General features: G+C 45.7%; 2 protein-coding genes across 2 annotated transcripts in view; one reads left to right on the top strand and one right to left on the bottom strand.

Annotated features, from left to right (window-relative positions):
* The window catches only part of TRAPPC2L (trafficking protein particle complex subunit 2L), a 29,719-nt gene extending 21,559 nt beyond the window's left edge, over nt 1-8,160 (bottom strand). The window contains exon 1 of the mRNA XM_086945805.1: nt 8,021-8,160. Coding sequence (XP_086801931.1) covers nt 8,021-8,053 — 33 coding nt within the window. The 5' untranslated portion in view covers nt 8,054-8,160. The remainder of the gene's footprint in view (nt 1-8,020) is intronic.
* Nucleotides 8,161-8,564: 404 nt separating this feature from the next.
* GALNS (galactosamine (N-acetyl)-6-sulfatase) overlaps nt 8,565-21,168 on the top strand; it is a 186,296-nt gene continuing 173,692 nt past the window's right edge. The window contains exon 1 of the mRNA XM_086945806.1: nt 8,565-8,825. Coding sequence (XP_086801932.1) covers nt 8,703-8,825 — 123 coding nt within the window. The 5' untranslated portion in view covers nt 8,565-8,702. The remainder of the gene's footprint in view (nt 8,826-21,168) is intronic.

Here is a 21,168-nt window from a genome sequence, read left to right on the forward strand (position 1 = left end):
TCCACATGACACTCCGTTTTCCAACAGCAGGCAACATTTTATCAACAAGACTTCCTTTTTTTATTCTCCTCCTTTGTGTTGCAGCATCAAAAACTGCAATTCCACTGTAGGAATATGTTCGAAAATAGTGCACTTCCTATTTTTAAATGATACCATAAGCACATGGCACTGAATATACAATGGGAGTAGCTAGAGATTTTAATATCTAATTTTGACACTTAAGTTTTAGTCAAACATAGTGTATTCTGGGAGACCTGCATTACAAAATGTAAACTACACCCGAATATAGAAAATGAGATTATGACAAGTCACCACATAATTAGTTTAATGGCCTTACAAAAGACACTCTGCCACCACCATAGTCATTGCGTGACCGTACAAAAAGGCACTCTGCCACCTCGATAAAGTCATCGAGTTTTTTTGTGACTTACAGTATACTTACTACAAACAGTTGAAGGTAATTTATTATACAATGGTTGCATATACACATATATATATTTATTTATGTTCTGATGTCCGTACTCTGCATACCTCAATAGAGCCACGCTACCCTGCACTGTAACTATTTTCTGGTGTGATCCTGCATTTTACCCTAGTGCCTACAGTCATGCGAGCCCACTGAAGGGTCTCCTATTTAACAACAATGAAATACTAGAGCTAGGCACCAATGTCGAGCTAGGCACCCAAAGTGCGCCCATCCCCTAGACAGTGGCCACTGCCCTCTCTTTGCAGCCTAATGGAAAAAAGCAGTGATGGCAGCATTAATCAAGCCTGGGGAAATAAATATGTCCTACTTACTAGCACCAACACTACATCCCTCCCATTCCCGAGGAAAATTACAGCCAGTTTTCTTTTTGGGGGGTACTTTGTCAACTTCAAGTAGGTAGAGAGTGCCCACATATGTCATTTTGGCTATGTATGAGGTCAGTAGGTATGGTTTGCTGACTGACCGGTGGACTCCATTAGCCACCACATGCATGGTGACCGACAAGATGGTGGATGACTGAACGCGGCATCCCAGCCTCCATGCTAAACCTGTGAACCTGGCTGCTTTTCTTTTTGCTTTCAACCCGGTGCACAGATGTCTCCTAGGTTGTCGGTATTAGCCCCTCTGAACTTGCCTCAGTTGCCCTGCCTAAGATACCCCTCTTCACTCATCTTTCTGGCGTGATCTGTATATCTTTGGAATCTGGCCTCCAGTCTGGGGCAGATATTCAGCCTCACTCATCCAACTAAAATTGGTCCATGAATCCAACTGTCTGAAGAAATAAGGTTAAGTTAGAAATGCATGTTAGGAAATTAGGTGGGACTGTGAATTTCATGTCTTCTTACATTTTGTAGCATAACCTGGCATGCTCAACGTATTAGTTACCCTTAACTCCCTTTTAGCATTCCTAATTATCCAAAACGCTTTTTGTGTGTCGACATATGATGGTGGATATGTGGATATGTGGATATGTGGAGAAGCGTGGCTCAGTGGTTAGAGGCGGCAGACCCAGAAGCTGAGATCGGCCGTGGACCAGGGTTCGATTCCCCGCCTCAGCGGGTCTCGGGCTCAAAAAACTCCACTGAGTCGACAATTCTCGCTCTGGTGCCTACTCGACTCACGGGGTCACACTCTGCGACTCTGGGCAATAGCTTGCTTAATCTCCACTACGGCCCCTCGTGGCGGGATGCCTGGCTTTCACCTTGTGGATACCCGGCCGGGGTATCTCACAGGGGAATACCAGGACGGGTTCCCTAAGCAAGCGCCTTGAGGCCCCTGGGTTAAAGTGCGCTATATAAATCGAAACACATTTACATTTACATATGTCTTAGGAGGTAACACAGGCCTAGGGATGGTAATCGTCCTACACCGAGTCCGGGGAAGGTAATTCTATGTCAGGACAGGAGGCTCCGATTATGCTTTCTCATTTCTTTAATGAAATGCTCAGCAGCCAATCAAAAAAACAGAACTACAAATCCCATGAACACTTGGGAATGACCTCAGGAAACACTATAAAAGGTCCATAAATCAGTCTTTCTTCCTCTTTCTTTGCTGCTCCGCAGCCAGTTAAGTCTATTTTGCCTTACTTGCATTGCTTTTCTTGTGATTGCTCTGCTTTGGTGTGTACACTTGCCTTGTATTGCGCTGTTTGTGCTTTATTGCGAGTTGCTTGTGTACTCTTGTTCGGTTTTCATTACCGATATTCCTTCCTGCGTCCGTTAGCGGCGTGTCTTCCTGGGAGCGTGTGTTCACCTCCCTGCGCCTGGCCGCGTCCTTGTGCCCGGTTGCCTTGGTGGAGTGGGAGCAGGGGTCGTCGGCTTCTTGGGGGAGCGCGAGCGCTCTCGAGCCGGTGTTTCAGTGGCAGCGACGTCGCGCATGCGCGTTGCTTGTTTCCGGTTTCTGGCTGTTTGCCTCACGCCGGTCGAGTGAAGGAACGCTTCTCACCAGCGCTCACGCCCACAGCCCTGAACTTTCGACCCCGTCTACGCCGGAGCACGCTGAGGTGTTTTGGCTGATAATTGTGCATAGGCTCTGCCTAGAGTGGTTTATTGGCAGGCTCTCTCCCTCCACGTTCTATTGATTTCGGAGTTCGGTTCTTTCAACCGTCTCTTGAGCCTGCTTTGGGGTTCTCACTCCCCCTTACTGGTATCTCGATACCCCATATTCAGCCAGTCATCTAGTGGGCATCTACTGTTGTACTTCGATACAATGTCTGAATACTACGACGCAGACGATGACTGTTATTTCGATGAGGAAGAGGATGACTCCATGGAGTACAACCTGGTCGAGGAGTTGGACAAGGGTGTCCAATTTTCAGTCAACAAGGCCTTGGTTCGAGCCATTACCCCTCTCAAAAGACATCTCAGTGACTATGCTGTGCAGCAGGGGTGGTTGCCGCCTTCTCAAAAGGCTGCGAAGTCCCCTCACAATCCGCATAAATCGGACTTTCAAAGGCTGGCACGGGCCTTGTCTTCGGACAAAACCAAAGCTTCTGTGTCTCATCCTGTCGACGAGTCGGACCAGGCTCAGGCTTCTTCGGAGCACGACTCTTCACCCCCAAAGAAGCGTCTCCGTAAGGAACGTTTTGTGGACGCACCTGAACGTCCCCTTCTCTTGAACTTTGAGCCGGAGGATATCATCCACCCCAACTCAACGTCATGGTTGCCGGCTCCGGCTGTGGCCGCCTATCTTGAGGCGCACGTTCGCCACCCCTTCGAGGCTCCTGTCAGGGCTCGTCTGCGCTCGGAGTGTCCGAGGCCAGATCTTGCGGACAACATGGCGGAGACACCTGAGGTGGATCCAATGATGGTAACGTACCTCAAGAAGTACGCCAAGGACCCCAAGAAAGGTCTTGACCGCTCGTGGAGGTCCTGTCAGGACAAGTTGATGGATATGCTGGGTCCTCTTTCTAAGATCTTGGATTTGGGCTTCAAGGCCAAGGAGGCTTCCGCGACCGTCAACCCTGACGAACTTATTGAATGGGCTCAACGAGCTGTCTGTATGTTTGGCAACGTTAATTGCGCCATTTCAGCGGAGAGACGCAGGTCTATTCTCCTCAAGCTTGACCCGAAATTGGCGGAATTGGCCACGTCTGAAGCCGGCCCGGAGGCGCAGGGCCTCCTCTTTGGTCAGCCTTTCCTCAAAGAGTTGACCAAATTCGTGTCCGCCTTTAGCGGCATTGACAAGGCGCAGGCGTCTTTGCGCCGGGCCATGCGTCCGGTTTTCAGCAAGGCCGGACGACGGGGACGGTCGTTCGGCCGCGGGTCACAGCAGCAGTCCCACAGGGGAGTTCCTCACCAACGCGGCGGTCAGTATGACGCCGGTTATTCCACCCGCGCAAATTTCTATCCTTCCCGGAAAGGAAAAGGCCAGTACGGCAAGGGACGATCTGGTGGTCACCAGGGACAGTACCAGGATTCCGGAGCTACAGGTGAGCTTGATTCAGGCATGCGATGTGATGCTGGGGGGCAGGATTCAGTTTTTTCTAGACAATTGGCGCTTAATCTCCAGCGATGCTTGGGTGCTGGAAACCGTTCAATGGTTCAGAATCGAATTCTATCACCCAATTCATCAGACCCGTCTGCCGACCCCTATGCTTTTTTCATGTCACTCTCGAGACAGTATGTCACAGGAGATTCAGGAACTCCTCAGCAAGGGGGCGATTGTTCCAACAGTACGCCATCCTCAGGGCTTTGTCAGCTCAGTCTTTCTGGTGGAGAAAAAGGGAGGCGGCTCTCGCCTAGTTCTCAACCTGAAAGACTTCAACAGCGGGGTTGTATACAGGCATTTCAAGATGGAGGGCATCCATCTTCTGAGGGATCTCCTTCGGGAAAGGGATTGGATGGTCCGGCTGGACCTGAAAGATGCTTATTTATCCATCCCGATATACGGTCCCCATCGCAGATTCCTTCAATTTCAATGGCTGGGTCAGTGGTACGAGTACCAGGTTCTCCCGTTCGGTCTCTCGTCAGCCCCGTGGTGCTTCACGAAATTGCTGAGGCCTGTGGTGGAACATCTTCGTTCCAGGGGGGTCAGACTGATTATTTACCTGGACGACATCCTTTTTATGGCGGATTGTCCCCTCAAGCTCCTACAGCATCTGGAGTGGTCCATCACCCTTTTGCAATCTCTGGGTTTTCTGGTCAATGTACCCAAATCGGTTTTGGTTCCCGCTCAGTCTATCGATTTTCTGGGTTTTCGGATCGATTCCTTGACTTGTCAACTACTCTTACCCAACCAGAAACTCCGTTACATCAGGAGAGAGTTGACGTCTGTTATTTCCAGACAGACTGTGTCGTTGAGGTCGTTGGCGCGTGTAGTGGGCCTTCTGGCGTCCTCCGTTCAAGCGATCTTCCCGGGTCCCTTACATTACCGGGCGATGCAACGCTTGAAGATTCAGCATCTTCGGATAGGTCTCCGCTATTCAGATCAAATTCCTCTTTCAGAGGAAGTGCGGATGGAGATGCAATGGTGGCTAGACCACATGGAGGCATGGAACGGTCGAGCCCTGTTCGGGTCTTCCCCAGAGCTGGTGATAGAATCGGATGCCAGCCAATGGGGCTGGGGAGCCCGTTGCGGGTCCATCTCGACGGGGGGTCGTTGGTCTCCCCAAGAATTGTCCCTTCACATCAATTGCCTGGAACTCCTGGCAGGGTCCTTTGCGATCCGGTGTTTTTCCCCCATGCAGGCGAATTGTTGCATCCTTCTCCGGATGGACAACGTGTCGGCAGTCCGTTATGTGAACAAACTGGGCGGGACACGGTCCAAGATTTTAGCGGAGATTGACAAAGATTTTTGGCATTTTTGCCTTCACCGGAAGATCACAGTTATTGCCGAGTATCTTCCGGGCCGCATCAATCAAGTGGCGGACTGGCACTCCCGTCATCTTCGGGATTACAGCGACTGGAGACTTCACCCTCGAGTCTTCCGTGCCCTTGTTCATCTTTGGGGCCAGTGTCACCTGGATCTTTTTGCATCTCGCCTCAATACGCAGCTTCCCCAGTTTTACAGCTGGAGACCGGACCCATCAGCTCTGGCCACGGATGCTTTTCTCCAACAGTGGCCCTCGACTCTTTGCTATGCATTTCCCCCGTTCATGATGCTTCCCAGAGTCCTGGCTTACGCCAAACGCTTTCGAGCGGAGCTGATTCTGATTGCTCCCTTGTGGAAAGCTCAGGCATGGTTCCCGGTTCTCCTGGAGATGTGCTGCGCCCCTCCTCTCCTTCTTCCCCAGAAGCGGACTCTATTGCAGGATCCTCTCGGGTCTCCGCATCCCCTCATTCTCGCCGGCACTCTCCAATTACTGGCGTGGCGAATTTCGGGGATCGCTGGTCGATCCCAGGCATTTCTAGCGACGCTGCCACCTTTATCAGTAACGCCTGGTCTCCCAATACCCACAAGCGGTATCGGGGAGCTTGGAAACGCTGGAGTGATTGGTGTGCTCAACGGGAGGTTGATCCCGTTTCGGCAGATGTCAGTCTAGTTATAAATTTCTTGACTTCTTTGGCCACGTCGGGCCTTGCCTACCGGACTGTTAATAGTTTTAGGTCGGCGATTTCGGCAGGTCACGTCCATATTGATGGTAAACCTGTTGGGGAACATCACTTGCTGTCCAAACTTCTGAAAGGCATCCGCCTCGCGAAACCTCCCACACCGAAGTATGTGTCTATGTGGGATGTTTCGATTGTCCTGAGATTCTTGGAGGCCTGGCCTTCTAATCTTCTATTGTCCCGGAAACAGTTGTCTGCAAAACTGACAATGTTATTATGCCTAGTTTCTTGCAAACGTGTTTCGGATATTCGGGCTTTGGACCTAGCGGGCCGCTCCTTCACACCTGAAGGTGTTACTTTTACTCTTTCTCGAAGGACTAAAACCAACACCTCATCCATTTCCTATCCTTCATTCCCGGATCACCCCAACCTGTGTGTGGTGCAATGTTTAAAGGATTACGAGGTGAGTACCGCTTCTGTACGCGCGGATTTGCAAGGTCAGCTCTTGATAGCTTTACAGAAGCCTTTTCGCCCCGTAGCCCCAGCTACATTGGCTCGCTGGGTGCGCTGGCTTATGTCCGAGGCAGGCATTGATATCTCTGTGTTTGGGGCGCATTCTGCTAGAGGGGCGATGGACTCCAAAGCCTTTTCTATGGGTGTAACTTTGTTTGATATCATGAAGGCTGCAGACTGGTCTTCGGATTCTGTTTTTAAGCAATTCTATTATAAACCTATTGTTAGTATTGCCTCTGTTGTAATTGACGAGCTTTGAACAAGCATAATCGGAGCCTCCTGTCCTGACATAGAATTCAAAATTTGCAAACATTCGTGACAAGAATTTTCAATTCTATTAAGGACAAGGAGGCGAGGATTATCCCACCCGGAATATGCTTAATTGATATTAGCATGTACTGTATATCGAATTTGTATCATTACAGTTGTGAAGAATTCTATGTTTTTTCCCTCCCCTATATTTCTTACTCCCTTGATGTTGGGATATTACGGCTCTGTCTCTGTTTCAGGTTCCGACCAGAAGTGATTTGCTTTTACATCATGAGCCTCACCTGTCTCCTTGTGCACGGACCCCAGATGTTTCCTCCTTTGCGTTGAAGATCTTGTGGATTTCGGCGGCCTGCCTGGAGCTGATTCTGTTACTTTATCTGGGATTATTATTTGATATCGAACTTGTCACAGAAAGAAAGAGGAAGAAAGACTGATTTATGGACCTTTTATAGTGTTTCCTGAGGTCATTCCCAAGTGTTCATGGGATTTGTAGTTCTGTTTTTTGATTGGCTGCTGAGCATTTCATTAAAGAAATGAGAAAGCATAATCCTCGCCTCCTTGTCCTTAATAGAATTGAAAATTCTTGTCACGAATGTTTGCAAATTTTGAATTGAGCACCGTGGGAAAGCAATCTGCAACATGCAGAGCCCAGGAAAGTCATCTTGTCGTAAATGGGGACTGTGGAAGGCATTTGGCCGCATAAAACACTCTGCAACGGTAACAGGACACAAGTAGGTCGTGTATGTTTACAAGGTGAACCAGCAAACTGAGAAGACAACTTGTCCCACGGACAGTCAATGATCAACTTAACATTGTGGGGATCGAGCACGAAAAACTAAACATGTGAGAAGGCTAGAAATGGCAACAATATATAGGGGAAATTCACCACACAAAAGGTCAAGGGGAGGTAACCAGCAAATCAGTCAGCACAAAGAAAGTAGCAAAGCAAATCAAAGCAGGCAGCTAGAGTCACATCCCCGGTGGATAGAGCCAGAAATGGCCCATTGTTTCAAACATTTTCAGTTCTTCTGTTAAATGTTTGTTTCGTTAGAAGAAAGGAAGTGTGTCTTGTCTTTCCCTAAATAAACGTTTCCAATTTAGTGCATGATTGTCTGTAGCCGAATATGCTTACAAAGCCTATCTGCTTCCCCTTGGAGCCGTGGCTACTCTCTAAGTTTGAATGAAACCTTGTACCAAAGCGGGTGCGGCTCCTTCACATTATCCCTTCGTGATCGCGGCTAAAATATTAAATGCTACTTACTTCTTTCGCTATGACAGCTATACACACCGCCATTCTGAGATGTTGTCAACAGCTACCGCTCAGTCCCTGCATCAACGTGTGACGTATATTTACGTCATCAATGGTCTTCAAGAAATGTCGAAAAAGGGTTTGAGTTCTACTTCCGAGTGCATTTAAGTCCTCCTTTTAACCGGCTTCTCCACTATATCATGATCAATAGTTCTGCAATCGGATACCAGTGAACATCACGCAATTATCGTACAACTGACGGTCTATAGTAAATACGTTTGCTCTCATATAATGCATCCAAAATAATGAGTATTGATTCACTAGAAAAGCCTAACTACTACATTTATAATGAGCTACTTAGTCATATAAATGACGAAAAATGTTTATATCTCTGGTTTCCTAACTTGTAATCTTCACTTGTTTCATCTGTAGGTATCGGAAGTATAACTGTTCTCGTAAGCCTACATGTTCTAAGATGGCCGCTTTAGTAGTTCTGAAATTCCCTGCCTCCTCTTAATTTCTGGTAGGCTACATTCACGGGATGCAGCTACAGCTAGGTCACATGAAAATGGTGGAAACAAAAAAGAGACAAGCATAGTTGTCACGTGAGTGGTGGAAAAAGAAAGCTGTCAAATCTAGGGGCTGTTGTCAAAGGAACCGGCGTCTCACTGGTGATTTGATGTAGGCTACTGAAATGGCTGCTTCCAGGACTTGCTGGACAGTTCTGGTCTTTTGTTGCTTTTGTGAAGCATCTGCTGGAACTTCCTCGGGGCACAATGGAACTGCCCCGAATATCATAATCATGCTCATGGATGATGTGAGTATTATCGGAAAGTATTGGTGGGAAATCACTATCGGGGATGTGAATGGGGATGGCTCCCAGCAGGAGGCTACACTGAATGTGTGAAAGTTATGGAACTCGGGAGTAGATTTCGGGTAGTGGGAAGTAGTGCCAGTGCGGATACAAAACCAGTATGAGGGTCTGACTAGATAACGCCTCCAGGAGTCCTGGTTCTGTTAAGTAGAGTAACTATGGAGTTGATTGATGGCATGGCATTACATGCAAAGGGCAAATTACAATAGAGAGTGGCTAATTGCATATGCCTATTTACTTGCACTCGAATGAGAATATTTTTACAGAGCGTAAGTGAAAAAGTTGAAAATCAACATTTAACGATGAAAAATGTGAGTCTGTTACATGAAAACTGGGACTCTTTTTTTATTATTTTTTTAATATTTATGTTGAGTGAAGTCAGCATCATAGCTCTCGCTCTGTCAAAGTTGTAACATGGTCCTAAAACTTTAAAATGGTGTTCTATCTTGAAGATTGTTGTGCAAAGCATATTATTTCCTGGCTACTGAGGAAATCTACAGCAGAATACGAGTCATTATGGGGAGCACTCCACCTGAACGTTGCGGAGCAACCGTAATGCAGAGTGGTACTGGAAATTACTTTATTTTAATTAACTGTCTCCTGCTTATAATTGCCTCTGTTTCAATGGAGAAAGTACCCCCCACCTCCTTTTCTGTATCTCCCTCTTACCTCATTCGAAATGTTGACATGTGTGACAGTATGTGTGACAGTATGTGGTAGACTAGTGATGGTGAGTACCAGTGTAAGTAACTTGCGTGAAAGGGTACCTTCCGCAGTGCATCCTGTCTGGGAGGAAAAAAATCTCTCCAGATTTGTTAGCCTTATTTTATGTTGTGATAAAAAGAACACTAAGCCCCAAAATGCAAAGTAAAGTGTGGACTGGATTAACCACTTACACTAGATACAAAAAGGCTATGAGGAAAATTCCTGGAAAGAGCTAGGAGGCTGATAGAAAGAGTAAGGCTGTAGGGGAGTGACTGAGTACATGGTGGGGGTGCAAGTAGGTTATGAAAGATTGTGCCTTGTAGAGTTGAAGATATATAGGGTTCTGGGAGCAAAAGAGTGTGTGTAGGAGTATTTGAGTCTGTATGTGAACGCATATGTAAGAATGTGTCAGTGCTCTCTGAGAATACACATAGTGCTGTGCCTTGATACCTGTGGGAGTACTAGGTGATGTTTGGTAGGATACATGTAGAAGTGCTAAGAGGTGGATTACGGGAGCGCCTGTCGGTACTAGGGAGCTGGATGCCGTGGCAGTAATATAGAATCGAAGGGCATGTACAAAAAAGTGCCTATGGGAGTTTTGTGTGGAGTAGTACCCAGGGGATTAGCAGCGTAGTAAGTTTTAGAGCACCTAGTGAGTACTGTGGGAGACCGGGAGGGAGAGCCTCTAGGGGAATGTCTAAGTGGACAGGGGGGGCACATTTGGTCGTTCTAGTGTGCTGTCTGACATCATGTAGCTTGTCGGGGTGCTGCATGAGAGAATTCCTGTGGTAGTAGTCGTGCTAATTCATAAATGAATTGTGGGAGTCCTTAGGGCTCAAATGGTAGGTACATGTGAGAGTGCTAAAGGCACGAGAAAGTGCCTGTTAGCGAGCTAGGAGCTTTGCATAAGGGTACTGATTGGGAGTGTACCTGTAGAACTCTGACTATAATGTGTTTGAAAGCTTGTGTTAAACTGGATGTGTTGTGGGGATGCTGCAAGATGTGTGAAACGTAGTTGGGGAGTTGTAGAGGTTTGTGAAGACAGTACTTGTGAGTGTGCCGAAAGATTCAATGGGAACAGCATGTGAGGGTGGGCTGGAGCCTGGGTCGCGGAGTAGTTGTAGGAATGCTAGGTGACTGTAGTAGTAAGTACCCATGGAATTTCTGCAGGATTGTGTGGAAAAGTATGAATGGAGAACTTGGGGATTGCCAAGGAGGGTATATTTGGAAGTGCCATGGAGTCTGTGAATTAGTACATCCGGGAGTGCCAGTAGCCTGAGTAGGTAAATATCAATGTGAGTGCTGGGTTGTGCAAGGGAAGGCATGTATAGCAGTGATGCTAGGGGCATGTAGACTAGTACTCCATGGAGTGATAGAAGGCTCAGTTGGAATGTATCCACAAGAATAATAGGTGGGCAGGCTACATACAGACGTTGTCAGATCTTGCTATCATGATTGGGGGGAGGTCTTCCTTTTCCTTCTCCCAGCTTCTGTGACATTACAGTTTTCCCATAACAAATCTAAGTATCCCTGTTAGGGTGGGATTGTCCTCTGTGTGGTGTACGTTCCACCCCTCCTAATTGCCTGACTGCTTGTATCTGGGATCCTGTTTTTAAAATTTTTGTCCCTAGCCTCATACTAATTTGGTGTGTGTGGCGAGGCCTGTCCTTTGATACTTCCCACGTGTATATTCTTCATGTGTGTGTGTCTGTGTGTGTAGCCTGCATAGCACAAGCGCAGTGTGGGAGTGAACCAGACCCTTGGATGCACCTGGCCTTGTCTTTTGCACAAGATGGAGTTTATTTCAGTCAGTGGAAGTGTATTGTCGATGCTGGATGAAGAAGTCCTAAATACTGATGCAAGCAAAGAGAAGACAAGGCTCCTTTAGAAATTTGATTAGCCTTTTGCTCAGAAAAGATCTGCTGATTAGTCTTTCTGAAGCACTGCCATTTGGAAGGTGAAGAATGGAACTAGTCCTAGCCTTTTGTCTTTCCCTTAACACTCCTTTAGTTTGTCTGATGACAACTAGGTGCAGAAAGCTTAGACCTCTTTGTGCGTATGTTGTAGGTACTCCAGACTGGATACTCCTGTTGTGAGAAGCCTCATTCTACACAAAGGTGGTGTGTGGAGAGCAACCTGTAAAGATCACTTGAAAGGAGAACCACAGCAAACTGGTTTTTGAAGTTCAGGCAGTAGAACCCACTGACCCACTCATTGTTTTAAGTTCTCTATGACCAAGGGAGGATGTTCTCCTCAGGACTATTATGCAACCAGAGCTGGCATCTGCCTGACAGCCAGCTTTCCGGAGGTAGGGAGATATCACCCAAGCCTGCATCTTGCTAAAGACCTGGTCACCGTTCCTGAAGTGCTTAGAAGCCAGCCTACTTGATTGAGCAAAGGAGCCTGCTACCCCTGCAGGAGTAGTGACTGTCCAGGAGGAGGAAGGTGCAGCATAACCACTCTGGTCTGGTGGTTCTGCACAAGAGAGAGACTGCAGAGAGTGAGATACCTGATCTAGGGCCAGATGTAGGTAGGCGTTTACCGGGTGGTAACGGCCGAATTCGGCCGTTACCGATCCGGTAAGAGCAATTTGACATGTAGGTCCCTGTATTTTACAGACTCGGTAAATTTACCGATAAGTAAATTTACAGAGTATGTAAAATACCGAGTCGGTATCATTACGGATTCCGGTAAATTGGTATGTAGGTGGGACTCTTCTGAGTCCCACAAGCAGTACAAAATCGGTATTTTACCATCAAATACTACTTGATGGTAAAATACCGTTTCTGGTGTGCATGCACATGTGTGCATGCACACCTATGCCATATGACAGGCAGACCTGCCCTTAGGGCAGGTATGCCTGCCACATGGCACCCGAGCCTCTTTTGGGGGTGCCAGAGGGTGTCAAAGTGACACCCCCTGCACCCTTGTGACAGTCGGTATTTTCCGATGTGGTAAATACCGACCGGTAAATGCCCAATCAATCCTATGGGCTTCAAAGCCCATAGGAATGAATGGGCATTAACTGGTCGGTATTTCCCGCATCGGAAAATACCGACTGTTTCCGATTCGGTAATTGCACATCTGCATTTACCTACATCTCGGTACTTTTATTTTCCGACCTCTGAAATACCGAGTCGGTATGACTCGGTATTTAAGAAGTCGGAAAATAAAATTTACCTACATCTGGCCCCTAGTGTTGTAAGGCCATTGACTCTCCACTGCTATTTCTGGCTGGCTGTGCTACAATTGCGAAGTTGTAGCATGACCTGAGACCACTGTGTGACCTGATCCATGGTCCCCATTCAGCCAGTGATGCCTGTGTTTGACAGCGCTGATCTCGACTTGATCAATCCAAGCGGGGCAGCACCTAGAACCTGCTGCCCCAGCTATGAAATATCCAGTACTTCCCTGAGTAGCTGCCTGACTCCATCACCAACTCAACTGTTGAGGAGACAGAGAGGAACTGCCGGGTAGTACTCTTCCCGGAAGAGGGAGAGCTCAGGAGGAACAGGACAGCAGCCCAAGGACTCCGAGCAGTCACAGACTGAGAGAAATGTTCGGTGAGAAACAGTCAACTGAAAAAAAGAATGTGGCCAATAACAAGAGTATGGGGTATAATTTGCACCTGAGCCTAATCAGAGTAAGAATTAACCCACAGAGGGAACTGCCTGGAACTTGACGGGGAATACTGCAGCCAATAGTGGAAAGAAATGCAGACCTACTTCAGTCCCAGGACAACAAATTGCTTCTGCACATATTCATTTGTGTTGTATGTGGTTTAAGTACACACTTATTCATCCGTATAGGGAACAGTTATTTGTTTTCTACCTCTAAAAGTCGCTCAAAACGTACAAAAATGGTGTCAGATATCTTTCTATCATGTTCTGTTCCATGCTCATCCTGGTTTCAGTGTCTTATCATTACTTTGGATTGGCTAATTTTTTACTGAGGACTTGTTCAGACAACAGTAATTCTCCTTGTATCTCATCTTTGTCTGCTAGAATATCCAGTCTCAAAGTGAGGTTATTGCCTGCAAATAACATTAACATTTTACTGCTTGTAAGAAATTAACCCCTCAAATATGAATCACACCTATTATGTTGAAGAAACAGCTCTCTGTATGGGGCAATTATTACAGGTCATATTGTGTGGCTAAGCCTAGTGCTCAGACAAGTTGTGATTTTGATATATTTCTATTAATTAAACCAGTGTTTTAGCGGTTCCTAAAATAGAGATCCTTCACCAATAAATTTCACCATCATAGCTGGCGAGAGATATGGCAAATGAACTTCTTTGACATCAATGTGTAAACATTAAAATGCAATCACTATTAGTTAAATTGTGACTTTGTCTGTTAATTTAGCAATAAATTAACCAGTGACCTGCAGTTCTTAATATAGAGATCCCGCACCAGTTATTTACACCGTCATGGTAGACAAGCGATATGGCAACTCAACTTTTTTGAACATGTTCAACATCGATTTCTAACAATGAAAACGGCTTCTTTTCTAATTCTCTGAATTACTAACAGTCCATAATATTATGTTTTCATTAACTGGGTGGTTTCCACGTAAAATATCTATTGCTACCATTCATTATCTATTGAATAATTTCAACTAAATTATTTGCTAATATTTTATTGTTGAGTTTTGAATATATGTTCATCAAGTTTACTGGACGATTATATTAGCAAGGTGTGGTGCCATTACATCTGTTAGAAAATATCGATTTGACACACTTTTCAATTGATTCTGGCAACACTTAAATGACGAAACAGAAATTAAAAATAAGTATTGGCAATAGTTCTTTATTGCTATTTTTTCCTGCCATCTTTTTGAGGTTGATAAATAGACCATTAAATTGGGTAGTAGTAGCAGCAGCTGTGTGCTTTAGTATGTACATTAATAAAAAAAAGGCAAAAAATAGAGGCCCAGTACTGATAAACCAAATCCTAGAAAAACAGTTTAGTGGTGAAACGAATTAAGAGCAATGCAGTTTGGTTGAAAATAATATAAAATAGTCCATGGTCATTAAATTTAAAAAAAATAAAAAATAAACCCTGTTTCTAAAAGAAAGTCATTTTGAACCCATAGCGTATCTTGGTTAAAGAGCATTGTTATAGTATTCAAGCAGAAAAACTGTAGTGAGCAAACACAGACACAGGGGGGGCAGGAAAATGGTTAAGAGGACCAATGATGGTATAGAAGAGGCCACCACAAAACAAAAGGTGGAGCATGTGGGAGGTGGAAAATAAATGAATTACAAAATGGGTGAAGTAGAGGCTAGTCCCTACGAAAAACGTGAGAGGGTTAGTGGAGGAAGACTAGGAGGGATGGGGAAGGCACATGAAATGTGGGAAAGAAAACGGAGAAAATGTGAAATGGGATTCAGGGGTAATCCCCGTAGCAGCAATAAGGAAAAAGTGAAACATCACCCACTGACAGGATGTGGGAAGGGTAGACGAGTTTAGGGGAAATAGGATCCATGCAATCCTGGACACAAAAATACATTTGGAACAGGAATTTACCCTACATGTTAGACTAACATGCACACCTCCCTTTAGTAACCCCACTGCATGTGAAACTGATGTCCTGATTTTCTTTTAGCCCAGCACACACAAAATATTGCTTGAGCATTCAGGTTTAGGACTGAAATGTACCACAAGGCCCAGACTCTGAGCTTTTAGCATCCCTCCTGACCACAGAGCTACTTTCTGATAGCCTCTGATTTGAGATGGCAAAAGATGGAGGTTGTTATACAGTCTCCCCGGATAGTGCCAGTGTATTACCTACATTCCTGAGTTGGAAGGTGTAGCCATAGACAATGAAGTGTGGTGGATGGAGATAGGGCTGCCTTTTGAGATTCCTGGTAATCTTTTTAACAGGGATTGCTAAATATTCCTTCCTGAGCACTGTCATTCGATTGATGGCGGGCAAATGGCGCCAAGTCAGCCGAATCACTTGTTAGGGGTAGAGAATTTTCTGGGCAAGGCCCAGTCCTTCTGTTTTCCCTGAGTAGCCTTCTAGAAAGACTGACCGCCAGGGGTAGAGTTTTGTTCTTATTGTGCTCATGTTATGAGTATCTTATTTGGACCCAGCCTCATCACTAACTGCTGAGGGAGCCATCATCTTACACCAAGACTCTCTGCGCTGCAGCCAGAAAATTAAATGTGAAAAGGAATCCTGCAAAACTGGTTCATAGACTTTAGACCGTGAATGCGCATCGTTTGGCTGGAAATAGTTAATTAAAGTGGGGGCCAAGCTTTCTCACTTCTTTTCAGTTGCAAGCTTTTTCACTGTATTTGGTACTTAAACAGCTGCTATGATCCAGTGCTGGTTTTGATGAAAGCCAGACTCCCACAGACACAGGGCACGCCTCAAGTCTGCATAGTGCGCTGATGGGTTGTGGTTCTGCCTGAATCCTGTAGGCCTGCCTATCTACTGAGGAAGGCAGAAGATGTGACTTGTCCCACAGGATCTGCCTACCCGAGGAGCAGAGGCCCAGCCATCGAGACCAGAGAGAGGAGTGGTCGTGTAGAAGCGGATTGCTGTGGGAGAGTGCCCGTAGTTGACCTAAGTGTACTTGAGGGTCTCCCAGCTTCCCTTCTTGCCCAAGACAAACCAACAGGAAACATGCATCTAACTAGTGTGTTAACTCCAGTGACTGCCACAGAGGAAGACCAGGGGACCTGTGATGCTTCTGCCGTTTCTGCACTCCATGGACCATGACCCTGCACCCCCAACCAATGAATTCCCCTAGCAGTGATTGGCCTTTGCCTGTGCCACTGCAGTTTCCATCAGCCCAATGTAGAGAGAAGGAGGTGTGGCCACCTGGACAAACACTTGCGAATGGAGGCACAATTGCACTCACCATATGGTTGAAGATTATACAGCCTGCTTGGAGAACCCAGTTACGCTTCACCTCAGGTAAACATTGACTGAGAACTTGCCTATCAGATTTTGGTGGGACTTCATTAAGATTACTAGAACCTTCTTAGGGGAAATGCCTAATCAAAGCGCACTCGGCTGGACATTTACTGATTGTGTTTACTGTTTGACTGCTTGAGTTCTGAGACTCTGCTCCCCTCCACCAGCTCTAATTCCGTGGAAGGCCTGATGCTGGTCTCCTTCTCTACCTTTATGGCCTTGTGAAGAGGGATGTATGTAGGCAGTTTGCAGAACAATTGAAGGATATGCACCAAGACACCATAGGCAAACAAACCCAATCACCATAGTTGAGGCCCAGAAGCCCGTTGGTGCCCTGCGGCCCCCAGTAGGAACTAACAAAGAGTAAGACACCATTTTCAAAATAAATGACATTTACACCTAACAATAGCAAGTGCAAAAGGCAATTTTGGGAAAATATATTTTATCAATTGGTTTCTATCAAATGGTAAATGCCATTCATCTTGAAAAGTCCAATTAAACCGTTTAGGTGAAGTTGTATTCTATGGACTCATCTTTCTAGGAAATCACATGCAACTGTTATTTTAAATAGTTTTAGGAGATAAAAAGCATGGCATAATAATGGTTCTGTTGTGTTTTGTAATGACTTTTAACCCTTTAACTTCTGGGTCCCCCCTCACCACCGCTCCCAGTGCTGAGCCCTTTTTTGGTTGTTTGAGATAGTTTGCGCTTAGGGCGGCATAACCTTTTTTTTTCCCACAAAGGGTATCCACACCAAATGTGCATACTTGTTTGCCAACATCCTGGGGATTCTAAAGGTACCCAGAGTTTGTGGATCCCTTTGGAGTGGACCGAGAAAATAGGCAAAATATAGCTACTGTTTAAGGAAAAAAGTGCTCCGGATAAGTGTATTATTTTTCTCCTAAAAAGGGCATCAATGAACAGTTTGCTGTGCTAAAGTCACCATATTCCCAGCTTCCATGAACATACAGAGATGAATAAAAAAAGATTTTGCCACAGTTTTGGCATTTTTCATAGAGGTAGCCCATTCTTCTTATTATATGTGTGCTCTCAACCTACTTCCAGTTTGTGGTGGAGGCCAGTGTGAAACCCATGGGTGATCCAGGAAGGCTGCAAATTTCTGAAAAGTAGAAATTCCTAAATTTAGCAAAGGTTCAAATGTGTAGATCCCGTAAGGGTTTCCCAAGGAAAATAACTGTTGCAATAAAGAAGTGTTGAAAGTGAGTACGAAGAAATGGGCATTTGGGACACTGTTTTCATCTGTAACCTTTTGTCACGAAGGCCAATTTTTCAAAAGCTATAACCATAAATTCCACTAGTGTTGTGTAGTCCCTACTAATGTATAGGATCTGTGCATTTGTGTGGACAACATAAACTTTGGGTGAGGTGCCTAGACTGTATTTATTGAACCAACATTATTCTTGTATAGAATGCATGTGCTGCGATAATCAGTAGACCAAAGCAGATGAAAGTGATTACAAACACCAAAAGAATAAATAGTAGATAGTTATATCATGGTGCTTAAACAGTGTGTGTGTATATATATATATATATATATATATATATATATATATATATATATATATATATATATATATACAGGCATATAAACAAGGCAGTAATCGGGCATACTCCTACTATGTAAACCCTCCTCTTCATGTACCTAGAGTGTGTGTTGGTGTGGAGCCAAGAATCCCCTGAAGGGACTATCTAACCCGATTACCTGCTGGGTGAGAATGTAGGACCACGTCTTGGTCATAAACTGGACACCCCTCATGTAGATGTCAGACCGCTGCATGGTGAAGTCTCAGCATGCATGGTCCTTCGGTGTCAGCTTAAGTGCCTCCTCTGCTAATCTTTTGGGATGCTTGTTATTTATAATAGAAAGTATCCTTGTGATGTATGTATAGATTAGCAATGTTATGTATATGTAGATAGCCCTGTCACCCCGTGGATGAAGGTAGAACAACATTTGTGCATTGTGCATAAAAGGGCCTTGTACATGGTGTTCGAGGCATTGTGACAATGTTGTATTAGTTTCTCTGAAACAACTTCTGTTTACACATCTAGCCCCGGGACGCCCCTTGGCTGGGGCAGCTGTTACGCTCTATAAATGCTTAAAATATAAATATAAATAAATAATGTTATGCGAAGCTAGATGTGTAAACGGAAGTTGTTTCAGAGAAACTAATACAACATTGTCACACGTAAATATGTGCAAAAGGTCACAGCAGAAATGTTATTGTGAAAAAGAGGACATTGTAAGAAATGAGCAACTTTGCTACATGGGCCTAACCCGGGCACATAACACTAGACCAGAGGTCTTCAATCTGTGGGGCGCGACCCCCAGGGGGGTCGTGGAGTCCTGGGAAGGGGGTCGCAGATTCTGTTGGAGCGTGCAGCAGTTCCTGGCGTCAGGCTGATTGAGGCCGGGTGATCACGGTGGAGGCCTAATTCACGCCTCATTAACAAGTAAAGGTCTTCTGAAGACCTGTGAAGTACTCGGGTGTGCCTTTCTGTGTGTCCCGAAGCTGTTTCAGCCGGGCTCACTTACACGTGCTGGGGATTGGGGGGGGGGGGGTGTCTGGGGGAGGAGGCTGTAGCCCTTTGAGTTCAATCAATGGACTTAGCTGTGGGGTTTATTTTTATTTTTAACGTTTTATATAGCGCTAGCTTAACCCGTAGGTATCAGAGCGCTTTACAAACACACATAGCAAACAGCAGAAGGACATTACAGTCATTGGTTCAAGTCCCACATACCTGGCGCCTGTGCAGGAGAAATGTGCCTGAAACTGTTCTTCACCGTGAGGTGTTTATACAGCCTGTCTGCCCCCCCCCCAAGCAGGGAAGCACAGAGATGCCCTCCCATGAGAGAGGAAGAAGGAAGAAGACACAGAGAGATACTGACCCCACCCCCATGAGAGAGGCACAGAAAAGGTGGGTGGATGAAGGATGAATGTATGTGTAGATGGAAGGATGAAGGGTGGGTGGATGGATGGATGGATGGAAGGAAGGATGAAGGATGGATGGGTGGATGTAAGGATGAATAGATGGATGTGTGAAAAGGTGGGTGGATGAATGATGAGTGAATGGATGTAAAGATGAAAGGGTAGATGGATGGATGAAGGATGAATGGATGGATGTGTGAAAAGGTGGGTGGATGAATGATGAGTGGATGGATGTAAAGATGAAAGGGTGGATGGATGGATGAAGGATGGATGGATGTGTGAAAAGGTGGGTGGATGGATGGATGAAAGGGTGGGTGGGTGAATGATGAGTGGATGGATGTAAAGATGAAAGGGTGGATGGATGGATGAAGGATGGATGGATGTGTGAAAAGGTGGGTGGATGGATGGATGAAAGGGTGGGTGGATGAATGATGAGTGGATGGATGTAAAGATGAAAGGGTGGGTGGATGGATGGATGGATGAAGGATGGATGGATGTGTGAAAAGGTGGGTGGATGGATGGATGAAAGGGTGGATGGATGAAGGATGTATGTATGGATGGATGTGTGAAAAGGTGGGGGATGAATGATGGGTGGATGGGGGTGGATGGATGGATGGATGGATGAAAGGGTAGGTGGATGGATGAAGGATGGATGGATGAAAGGGTGGATGGATGAAGGATGTATGTATGGATGGAAGGACAAAAAGGTAGATGGATGAAGGATGGATGTATGGGTGGATGGAAGGATGAAGGGTGGGTGGATGGATGGATGGATGGAAGGAAGGATGAAGGATGGATGGGTGGATGTAAGGATGAATAGATGGATGTGTGAAAAGGTGGGTGGATGAATGATGAGTGGATGGATGTAAAGATGAAAGGGTAGATGGATGGATGAAGGATGAATGGATGGATGTGTGAAAAGGTGGGTGGATGAATGATGAGTGGATGGATGTAAAGATGAAACGGTGGATGGATGGATGAAGGATGGATGGATGTGTGAAAAGGTGGGTGGATGGATGGATGAAAGGGTGGGTGGATGAATGATGAGTGGATGGATGTAAAGATGAAAGGGTGGATGGATGGATGAAGGATGGATGGATGTGTGAAAAGGTGGGTGGATGGATGGATGAAAGGGTGGATGGATGAAGGATGTATGTATGGATGGATGTGTGAAAAGGTGGGGGATGAATGATGGGTGGATGGATGGATGGATGGATGAAAGGTTAGGTGGATGGATGAAGGATGGATGGATGAAAGGGTGGATGGATGAAGGATGTATGTATGGATGGAAGGACAAAAAGGTAGATGGATGAAGGATGGATGTATGGGTGGATAAAAGGTTGCATGGATGAATGATGGATGCATGGATGGATGTGTGAAAAGGTGGGGGGATGAATGATGGGTGGATGGATGGATGAAAGGGTGGGTGGATGAAGGATGGATGTATGGATGAAAGGGTGGATGGATGTATGGATGGAATAATGAAAGGGTGGATGGATGAAGGATGGATAGGTGAAATGGTGGATGTATGGATGGAAGGATGAAAGGGTGGATGGATGAAGGATGGATAGGTGAAATGGTGGATGTATGGATGGAAGGATGAAAGGGTGGATGGATGAAGGATGGATGTATGGATGGATGGGTAAAAGGTTGCATGGATGAATGATGGATGGATGGATGTGTGAAAAGGTGGGTGGATGAATA

The sequence above is a fragment of the Lissotriton vulgaris genome, chromosome 12 (assembly GCF_964263255.1).
Source record: "Lissotriton vulgaris chromosome 12, aLisVul1.2, whole genome shotgun sequence".
Taxonomy (NCBI): domain Eukaryota; kingdom Metazoa; phylum Chordata; class Amphibia; order Caudata; family Salamandridae; genus Lissotriton; species Lissotriton vulgaris.